The 14,607-nt window shown below is 33.4% G+C and overlaps 1 protein-coding gene across 3 annotated transcripts; it reads right to left on the reverse strand.

Moving 5' to 3' along the window:
- Positions 1-472: 472 nt before the first annotated feature.
- On the reverse strand, positions 473-12,046 carry LOC127921938 (uncharacterized). 3 transcript variants are annotated; one of them, XM_052505556.1, is made up of 2 exons: positions 11,580-12,046; positions 473-2,671 (listed from the first exon to the last, which is right to left on the reverse strand). In XM_052505556.1, exon 2 carries the CDS (start codon positions 2,322-2,324, stop codon positions 1,173-1,175), a length of 1,152 nt encoding a protein of 383 aa, XP_052361516.1. In that variant the 5' UTR covers positions 2,325-2,671; positions 11,580-12,046; the 3' UTR covers positions 473-1,172. The 3 variants fall into 3 exon arrangements, 2 of the variants coding, with proteins under 2 accessions (XP_052361516.1, XP_052361515.1); XM_052505555.1 differs by lacking the exon at positions 11,580-12,046 and adding an exon at positions 7,786-8,005; XR_008110059.1 differs by lacking the exons at positions 473-2,671; positions 11,580-12,046 and adding exons at positions 5,657-5,760; positions 7,786-8,005.
- Between the last annotated feature and the right edge of the window lie 2,561 nt (positions 12,047-14,607).

Here is a 14,607-nt window from a genome sequence, read left to right on the forward strand (position 1 = left end):
TCCACAATACACCACACAGTCTATATATATATGAACACAATACACCACACAGTCTATAATATATACACAATACACCACACAGTCTATAACATATCCACAATACACCACACAGTCTATAATATATACACAATACACCACACAGTCTATAATATATATCCACAATACACCACACAGTCTATAATATATCCACAATACACCACACAGTCTATAATATATCCACAATACACCACACAGTCTATAATATATCCACAATACACCACACAGTCTATAATATATCCACTATGAACACAATGCACCACACAGTCTATAACATATCCACAATACACCACACAGTCTATAATATATCCACAATACACCACACAGTCTATAATATATCCACAATACACCACACAGTCTATAACATATCCACTATACACAATACACCTCTATAACATATCCACAATACACCACACAGTCTATAATATACCACACAGTCTATAACATATCCACTATGAACACAATACACCACACAGTCTATAATATATCCACAATACACCACACAGTATATAATATATACACAATACACCACACAGTCTATAATATATCCACAATACACCACACAGTCTATAACATATCCACAATACACCACACAGTCTATAACATATCCACAATACACCACACAGTCTATAATATATACACAATACACCACACAGTCTATAACATATCCACAATACACCACACAGTCTATAATATATACACAATACACCACACAGTCTATAATATATCCACAATACACCACACAGTCTATAATATATACACAATACACCACACAGTCTATAATATATCCACACAGTCTATAACATATCCACTATGAACACAATACACCACACAGTCTATAATATATCCACAATACACCACACAGTCTATAATATATCCACAATACACCACACAGTCTATAATATATACACAATACACCACACAGTCTATAATATATACACAATACACCACACAGTCTATAATATATACACAATACACCACACAGTCTATAACATATCCACAATACACCACACAGTCTATAATATATACACAATACACCACACAGTCTATAATATATCCACAATACACCACACAGTCTATAATATATCCACAATACAACACACAGTATATAATATAGCCACAATACACCACACAGTCTATAATATATCCACAATAACCACACAGTCTATAATATATACACAATACACCACACAGTCTATAACATATCCACTATGAACACAATACACCACACAGTCTATAATATATCCACAATACACCACACAGTCTATAATATATCCACAATACACCACACAGACTATAATATATCCACAATACACCACACAGTCTATAATATATCCACAATACACCACACAGTATATAATATATACACAATACACCACACAGTCTATAATATATCCACAATACACCACACAGTCTATAATATATCCACAATACACCACACAGTCTATAATATATACACAATACACCACACAGTCTATAATATATCCACAATACACCACACAGTCTATAATATATCCACTATGAACACAATGCACCACACAGTCTATAATATATACACAATACACCACACAGTCTATAACATATCCACTATGAACACAATACACCACACAGTCTATAATATATACACAATACACCACACAGTCTATAATATATCCACTATGAACACAATGCACCACACAGTCTATAATATATCCACTATGAACACAATACACCACACAGTCTATAATATATGCACAATACACCACACAGTCTATAACATATCCACAATACACCACACAGTCTATAATATATCCACTATGAACACAATGCACCACACAGTCTATAATATATCCACTATGAACACAATACACCACACAGTCTATAATATATCCACTATGAACACAATGCACCACACAGTCTATAATATATCCACTATGAACACAATACACCACACAGTCTATAATATATACACAATACACCACACAGTCTATAACATATCCACTATGAACACAATACACCACACAGTCTATAATATATGCACAATACACCACACAGTCTATAATATATCCACTATGAACACAATGCACCACACAGTCTATAACATATCCACAATACACCACACAGTCTATAACATATCCACAATACACCACACAGTCTATAATATATCCACTATGAACACAATGCACCACACAGTCTATAATATATCCACAATACACCACACAGTCTATAATATATCCACTATGAACACAATACACCACACAGTCTATAATATATCCACTATGAACACAATACACCTCATAGTATAACATATCCACAATACACCACACAGTCTATAATATATCCACTATGAACACAATACACCTCATAGTATAACATATCCACAATACACCACACAGTCTATAATATATCCACTATTAACACAATACACCACACAGTCTATAATATATCCACAATACACCACACAGTCTATAATATATCCACAATACACCACACAGTCTATAATATATCCACTATGAACACAATGCACCACACAGTCTATAACATATCCACAATACACCACACAGTCTATAATATATCCACAATACACCACACAGTCTATAATATATCCACAATACACCACACAGTCTATAACATATCCACTATGAACACAATACACCTCACAGTATAACATATCCACAATACACCACACAGTCTATAATATATCCACACAGTCTATAACATATCCACTATGAACACAATACACCACACAGTCTATAATATATCCACAATACACCACACAGTCTATAATATATACACAATACACCACACAGTCTATAACATATCCACAATACACCACACAGTCTATAATATATACACAATACACCACACAGTCTATAACATATCCACAATACACCACACAGTCTATAATATATACACAATACACCACACAGTCTATAACATATCCACAATACACCACACAGTCTATAATATATCCACACAGTCTATAACATATCCACTATGAACACAATACACCACACAGTCTATAATATATCCACAATACACCACACAGTCTATAATATATACACAATACACCACACAGTCTATAACATATCCACAATACACCACACAGTCTATAATATATACACAATACACCACACAGTCTATAATATATCCACAATACACCACACAGTCTATAACATATCCACAATACACCACACAGTCTATAATATATCCACAATACACCACACAGTCTATAATATATACACAATACACCACACAGTCTATAATATATCCACTATGAACACAATACACCACACAGTCTATAATATATACACAATACACCACACAGTCTATAATATATACACAATACACCACACAGTCTATAACATATCCACAATACACCACACAGTCTATAATATATACACAATACACCACACAGTCTATAACATATACACAATACACCACACAGTCTATAATATATACACAATACACCACACAGTCTATAACATATCCACAATACACCACACAGTCTATAATATATCCACACAGTCTATAACATATCCACTATGAACACAATACACCACACAGTCTATAATATATCCACAATACACCACACAGTCTATAATATATACACAATACACCACACAGTCTATAATATATACACAATACACCACACAGTCTATAATATATACACAATACACCACACAGTCTATAAATATATCCAGTCTATAACATATCCACAATACACCACACAGTCTATAATATATACACAATACACCACACAGGCTATTACATATCCACTATGAACACAATACACCACACAGTCTATAATATATACACAATACACCACACAGTCTATAATATATACACAATACACCACACAGTCTATAATATATCCACTATGAACACAATGCACCACACAGTCTATAACATATCCACAATACACCACACAGTCTATAACATATCCACTATGAACACAATACACCACACAGTCTATAATATATCCACAATACACCACACAGTCTATAATATATCCACAATACACCACACAGTCTATAACATATCCACTATGAACACAATACACCACACAGTCTATAATATATCCACAATACACCACACAGTCTATAATATATCCACAATACACCACACAGTCTATAATATATCCACAATACACCACACAGTCTATAATATATACACAATACACCACACAGTCTATAACATATCCACTATGAACACAATACACCACACAGTCTATAATATATACACAATACACCACACAGTCTATAACATATCCACTATGAACACAATGCACCACACAGTCTATAACATATCCACAATACACCACACAGTCTATAATATATCCACAATACACCACACAGTCTATAATATATCCACAATACACCACACAGTCTATAACATATCCACTATGAACACAATACACCTCATAGTATAACATATCCACAATACACCACACAGTCTATAATATATCCACACAGTCTATAACATATACACTATGAACACAATACACCACACAGTCTATAATATATCCACAATACACCACACAGTCTATAATATATACACAATACACCACACAGTCTATAACATATCCACAATACACCACACAGTCTATAACATATCCACAATACACCACACAGTCTATAACATATCCACAATACACCACACAGTCTATAATATATCCACACAGTCTATAACATATCCACTATGAACACAATACACCACACAGTCTATAATATATCCACAATACACCACACAGTCTATAATATATCCACAATACACCACACAGTCTATAATATATACACAATACACCACACAGTCTATAATATATACACAATACACCACACAGTCTATAATATATACACAATACACCACACAGTCTATAACATATCCACAATACACCACACAGTCTATAATATATACACAATACACCACACAGTCTATAACATATCCACTATGAACACAATACACCACACAGTCTATAATATATACACAATACACCACACAGTCTATAATATATACACAATACACCACACAGTCTATAACATATCCACAATACACCACACAGTCTATAATATATACACAATACACCACACAGTCTATAACATATACACAATACACCACACAGTCTATAATATATACACAATACACCACACAGTCTATAACATATCCACAATACACCACACAGTCTATAATATATCCACACAGTCTATAACATATCCACTATGAACACAATACACCACACAGTCTATAATATATCCACAATACACCACACAGTCTATAATATATACACAATACACCACACAGTCTATAATATATACACAATACACCACACAGTCTATAATATATACACAATACACCACACAGTCTATAATATATACACAATACACCACACAGTCTATAACATATCCACAATACACCACACAGTCTATAATATATACACAATACACCACACAGGCTATTACATATCCACTATGAACACAATACACCACACAGTCTATAATATATACACAATACACCACACAGTCTATAATATATACACAATACACCACACAGTCTATAATATATCCACTATGAACACAATACACCACACAGTCTATAACATATCCACAATACACCACACAGTCTATAATCCATATGAACACAATACACCACACAGTCTATAATATATCCACAATACACCACACAGTCTATAATATATCCACAATACACCACACAGTCTATAACATATCCACTATGAACACAATACACCTCATAGTATAACATATCCACTATGTACACAATACACCACACAGTCTATAACATATCCACTATGAACACAATACACCACACAGTCTATAATATATACACAATACACCACACAGTCTATAATATATCCACTATGAACACAATACACCACACAGTCTATAATATATCCACAATACACCACACAGTCTATAATATATCCACAATACACCACACAGTCTATAATATATACACAATACACCACACAGTCTATAATATATACACAATACACCACACAGTCTATAATATATCCACAATACACCACACAGTCTATAATATATCCACTATGAACACAATACACCACACAGTCTATAATATATCCACAATACACCACACAGTCTATAATATATCCACACAGTCTATAACATATCCACACAATACACCACACAGTCTATAATATATCCACAATACACCACACAGTCTATAATATATACACAATACACCACACAGTCTATAATATATACACAATACACCACACAGTCTATAACATATCCACAATACACCACACAGTCTATAATATATACACAATACACCACACAGTCTATAACATATCCACAATACACCACACAGTCTATAATATATACACAATACACCACACAGTCTATAACATATCCACAATACACCACACAGTCTATAACATATCCACTATGAACACAATACACCACACAGTCTATAATATATCCACAATACACCACACAGTCTATAATATATCCACAATACACCACACAGTCTATAACATATCCACAATACACCACACAGTCTATAATATATACACAATACACCACACAGTCTATAACATATCCACAATACACCACACAGTCTATAACATATCCACAATACACCACACAGTCTATAATATATACACAATACACCACACAGTCTATAACATATCCACAATACACCACACAGTCTATAATATATACACAATACACCACACAGTCTATAACATATCCACAATACACCACACAGTCTATAATATATCCACACAGTCTATAATATATCCACTATGAACACAATGCACCACACAGTCTATAATATATCCACAATACACCACACAGTCTATATATCCATATGAACACAATACACCACACAGTCTATAATATATCCACAATACACCACACAGTCTATAATATATCCACAATACACCACACAGTCTATACATATCCACTATGAACACAATACACCACACAGTCATATCCATATACACAATACACCACACAGTCTATAATATATCCACAATACACCACACAGTCTATAATATATCCACAATACACCACACAGTCTATAATATATCCACAATACACCACACAGTCTATAACATATCCACAATACACCACACAGTCTATAATATATACACAATACACCACACAGTCTATAACATATCCACAATACACCACACAGTCTATAATATATACACAATACACCACACAGTCTATAACATATCCACAATACACCACACAGTCTATAATATATCCACACAGTCTATAATATATCCACTATGAACACAATGCACCACACAGTCTATAATATATCCACAATACACCACACAGTCTATAATATATGAACACAATACACCACACAGTCTATAACATATCCACAATACACCACACAGTCTATAATATATACACAATACACCACACAGTCTATAACATATCCACTATGAACACAATACACCACACAGTCTATAATATATACACAATACACCACACAGTCTATAACATATCCACAATACACCACACAGTCTATAATATATACACAATACACCACACAGTCTATAATATATCCACTATGAACACAATACACCACACAGTCTATAATATATCCACAATACACCACACAGTCTATAATATATCCACAATACACCACACAGTCTATAATATATCCACAATACACCACACAGTCTATAATATATACACAATACACCACACAGTCTATAATATATACACAATACACCACACAGTCTATAACATATCCACTATGAACACAATACACCTCATAGTATAACATATCCACAATACACCACACAGTCTATAATATATCCACACAGTCTATAACATATCCACTATGAACACAATACACCACACAGTCTATAATATATCCACAATACACCACACAGTCTATAATATATACACAATACACCACACAGTCTATAATATATACACAATACACCACACAGTCTATAATATATCCACAATACACCACACAGTCTATAATATATAACAATACCACACAGTCTATAACATATCCACAATACACCACACAGTCTATAATATATACACAATACACCACACAGTCTATAACATATCCACAATACACCACACAGTCTATAATATATCCACACAGTCTATAACATATCCACTATGAACACAATACACCACACAGTCTATAATATATCCACAATACACCACACAGTCTATAATATATCCACAATACACCACACAGTCTATAATATATACACAATACACCACACAGTCTATAATATATACACAATACACCACACAGTCTATAATATATCCACAATACACCACACAGTCTATAATATATACACAATACACCACACAGTCTATAATATATACACTATGAACACAATACACCACACAGTCTATAATATATCCACAATACACCACACAGTCTATAATATATACACAATACACCACACAGTCTATAACATATCCACAATACACCACACAGTCTATAATATATACACAATACACCACACAGTCTATAATATATACACAATACACCACACAGTCTATAATATATACACAATACACCACACAGTCTATAACATATCCACAATACACCACACAGTCTATAATATATCCACACAGTCTATAACATATCCACTATGAACACAATACACCACACAGTCTATAATATATCCACAATACACCACACAGTCTATAATATATACACAATACACCACACAGTCTATAATATATACACAATACACCACACAGTCTATAACATATCCACAATACACCACACAGTCTATAATATATACACAATACACCACACAGGCTATTACATATCCACTATGAACACAATACACCACACAGTCTATAATATATACACAATACACCACACAGTCTATAATATATACACAATACACCACACAGTCTATAATATATCCACTATGAACACAATACACCACACAGTCTATAATATATCCACAATACACCACACAGTCTATAACATATCCACTATGAACACAATACACCACACAGTCTATAATATATCCACAATACACCACACAGTCTATAATATATCCACAATACACCACACAGTCTATAATATATCCACAATACACCACACAGTCTATAATATATCCACAATACACCACACAGTCTATAATATATCCACAATACACCACACAGTCTATAATATATACACAATACACCACACAGTCTATAATATATCCACTATGAACACAATACACCACACAGTCTATAATATATCCACAATACACCACACAGTCTATAATATATCCACAATACACCACACAGTCTATAATATATCCACAATACACCACACAGTCTATAATATATCCACAATACACCACACAGTCTATAATATATCCACAATACACCACACAGTCTATAATATATCCACAATACACCACACAGTCTATAATATATACACAATACACCACACAGTCTATAATATATCCACAATACACCACACAGTCTATAATATATCCACAATACACCACACAGTCTATAATATATCCACAATACACCACACAGTCTATAATATATACACAATACACCACACAGTCTATAATATATCCACAATACACCACACAGTCTATAATATATCCACAATAACCACACAGTCTATAATATATCCACTATGAACACAATACACCACACAGTCTATAACATATCCACAATACACCACACAGTCTATAATATATCCACAATACACCACACAGTCTATAATATAGCCACAATACACCACACAGTCTATAATATATACACAATACACCATACAGTCTATAACATATCCACAATACACCACACAGTCTATAATATATCCACAATACACCACACAGTCTATAATATATCCACTATGAACACAATACACCACACAGTCTATAACATATCCACAATACACCACACAGTCTATAATATATCCACAATAACCACACAGTCTATAATATATCCACTATGAACACAATACACCACACAGTCTATAACATATCCACAATACACCACACAGTCTATAATATAGCCACAATACACCACACAGTCTATAATATATACACAATACACCATACAGTCTATAACATATCCACAATACACCACACAGTCTATAATATATACACAATACACCACACAGTCTATAATATATACACAATACACCACACAGTCTATAATATATCCACAATACACCACACAGTCTATAATATATACACAATACACCACACAGTCTATAACATATCCACAATACACCACACAGTCTATAATATATACACAATACACCACACAGTCTATAACATATCCACAATACACCACACAGTCTATAATATATCCACACAGTCTATAACATATCCACTATGAACACAATACACCACACAGTCTATAATATATCCACAATACACCACACAGTCTATAATATATCCACAATACACCACACAGTCTATAATATATCCACAATACACCACACAGTCTATAATATATACACAATACACCACACAGTCTATAATATATACACAATACACCACACAGTCTATAATATATCCACAATACACCACACAGTCTATAACATATCCACAATACACCACACAGTCTATAATATATACACAATACACCACACAGTCTATAACATATCCACTATGAACACAATACACCACACAGTCTATAATATATACACAATACACCACACAGTCTATAATATATACACAATACACCACACAGTCTATAACATATCCACAATACACCACACAGTCTATAATATATACACAATACACCACACAGTCTATAACATATCCACAATACACCACACAGTCTATAATATATACACAATACACCACACAGTCTATAACATATCCACAATACACCACACAGTCTATAATATATCCACACAGTCTATAACATATCCACTATGAACACAATACACCACACAGTCTTTAATATATACACAATACACCACACAGTCTATAACATATCCACTATGAACACAATACACCACACAGTCTATAATATATACACAATACACCACACAGTCTATAATATATACACAATACACCACACAGTCTATAACATATCCACAATACACCACACAGTCTATAATATATCCACAATACACCACACAGTCTATAATATATACACAATACACCACACAGTCTATAATATATACACAATACACCACACAGTCTATAATATATACACAATACACCACACAGTCTATAATATATCCACAATACACCACACAGTCTATAACATATCCACAATACACCACACAGTCTATAATATATACACAATACACCACACAGTCTATAATATATCCACAATACACCACACAGTCTATAATATATACACAATACACCACACAGTCTATAATATATACACAATACACCACACAGTCTATAATATATCCACTATGAACACAATACACCACACAGTCTATAACATATCCACAATACACCACACAGTCTATAACATATCCACTATGAACACAATACACCACACAGTCTATAATATATCCACAATAACCACACAGTCTATAATATATCCACAATACACCACACAGTCTATAACATATCCACTATGAACACAATACACCTCATAGTATAACATATCCACTATGTACACAATACACCACACAGTCTATAATATATCCACAATACACCACACAGTCTATAATATATCCACTATGAACACAATACACCACACAGTCTATAATATATCCACAATACACCACACAGTCTATAATATATCCACAATACACCACACAGTCTATAATATATCCACAATACACCACACAGTCTATAATATATACACAATACACCACACAGTCTATAATATATCCACTATGAACACAATACACCACACAGTCTATAACATATCCACAATACACCACACAGTCTATAATATATCCACAATACACCACACAGTCTATAATATATACACAATACACCACACAGTCTATAATATATACACAATACACCACACAGTCTATAATATATCCACAATACACCACACAGTCTATAATATATACACAATACACCACACAGTCTATAATATATACACCACACAGTCTATAATATATCCACAATACACCACACAGTCTATAATATATCCACAATAACCACACAGTCTATAATATATCCACTATGAACACAATACACCACACAGTCTATAACATATCCACAATACACCACACAGTCTATAATATATCCACAATACACCACACAGTCTATAATATATACACAATACACCACACAGTCTATAATATATCCACTATGAACACAATACACCACACAGTCTATAACATATCCACAATACACCACACAGTCTATAATATATCCACAATACACCACACAGTCTATAATATATACACAATACACCACACAGTCTATAATATATACACAATACACCACACAGTCTATATATATATACACCACACAGTCTATAATATATACACCACACAGTCTATAATATATACACAATACACCACACAGTCTATAATATATCCACAATACACCACACAGTCTATAATATATCCACAATAACCACACAGTCTATAATATATCCACTATGAACACAATACACCACACAGTCTATAACATATCCACAATACACCACACAGTCTATAATATATCCACAATACACCACACAGTCTATAATATATCCACAATACACCACACAGTCTATAATATATCCACAATACACCACACAGTCTATAATATATCCACAATACACCACACAGTCTATAATATATACACAATACACCACACAGTCTATAATATATCCACAATACACCACACAGTCTATAATATATCCACAATACACCACACAGTCTATAATATATACACAATACACCACACAGTCTATAATATATCCACAATACACCACACAGTCTATAATATATCCACAATAACCACACAGTCTATAATATATCCACTATGAACACAATACACCACACAGTCTATAACATATCCACAATACACCACACAGTCTATAATATATCCACAATACACCACACAGTCTATAATATAGCCACAATACACCACACAGTCTATAACATATCCACAATAACCACACAGTCTATAATATATCCACTATGAACACAATACACCACACAGTCTATAATATATACACAATACACCACACAGTCTATAATATATACACAATACACCACACAGTCTATAATATATACACAATACACCACACAGACTATAATATATCCACAATACACCACACAGTCTATAATATATCCACAATACACCACACAGTATATAATATATACACAAGCATTTAGTTAGATATTACTGTACTGTTGGAGCTAGAAACACAAGCATTTAGTTAGATATTACTGCACTGTTGGAGCTAGAAACAAGTATTTAGTTAGATATTACTGCACTGTTGGAGCTAGGAACACAAGCATTTAGTTAGATATTACTGTACTGTTGGAGCTAGGAACACAAGCATTTAGTTAGATATTACTGTACTGTTGGAGCTAGAAACACAAGCATTTAGTTAGATATTACTGCACTGTTGGAGCTAGAAACACAAGCATTTAGTTAGATATTACTGTACTGTTGGAGCTAGGAACACAAGCATTTAGTTAGATATTACTGTACTGTTGGAGCTAGGAACACAAGCATTTAGTTAGATATTACTGTACTGTTGGAGCTAGGAACACAAGCATTTAGTTAGATATTACTGTACTGTTGGAGCTAGGAACACAAGCATTTAGTTAGATATTACTGTACTGTTGGAGCTAGGAACACAAGCATTTAGTTAGATATTACTGTACTGTTGGAGCTAGAACACAAGCATTTAGTTAGATATTACTGTACTGTTGGAGCTAGAAACACAAGCATTTAGTTAGATATTACTGCACTGTTGGAGCTAGGAACACAAGCATTTAGTTAGATATTACTGTACTGTTGGAGCTAGGAACACAAGCATTTAGTTAGATATTACTGTACTGTTGGAGCTAGGAACACAAGCATTTAGTTAGATATTACTGTACTGTTGGAGCTAGGAACACAAGCATTTAGTTAGATATTACTGTACTGTTGGAGCTAGAAACACAAGCATTTAGTTAGATATTACTGTACTGTTGGAGCTAGGAACACAAGCATTTAGTTAGATATTACTGTACTGTTGGAGCTAGAAACACAAGCATTTAGTTAGATATTACTGTACTGTTGGAGCTAGAAACACAAGCATTTAGTTAGATATTACTGTACTGTTGGAGCTAGGAACACAAGCATTTAGTTAGATATTACTGTACTGTTGGAGCTAGGAACACAAGCATTTAGTTAGATATTACTGTACTGTTGGAGCTAGGAACACAAGCATTTAGTTAGATACTACTGCACTGTTGGAGCTAGAAACACAAGCATTTAGTTAGATATTACTGTACTGTTGGAGCTAGAAACACAAGCATTTAGTTAGATATTACTGTACTGTTGGAGCTAGGAACACAAGCATTTAGTTAGATATTACTGTACTGTTGGAGCTAGGAACACAAGCATTTAGTTAGATATTACTGCTCTGTTGGAGCTGGGAACACAAGCATTTAGTTAGATATTACTGTACTGTTGGAGCTAGAAACAAGCATTTAGTTAGATACTACTGC

This window comes from Oncorhynchus keta, unplaced genomic scaffold (genome assembly GCF_023373465.1).
Source record: "Oncorhynchus keta strain PuntledgeMale-10-30-2019 unplaced genomic scaffold, Oket_V2 Un_contig_2403_pilon_pilon, whole genome shotgun sequence".
NCBI classification, from domain to species: domain Eukaryota; kingdom Metazoa; phylum Chordata; class Actinopteri; order Salmoniformes; family Salmonidae; genus Oncorhynchus; species Oncorhynchus keta.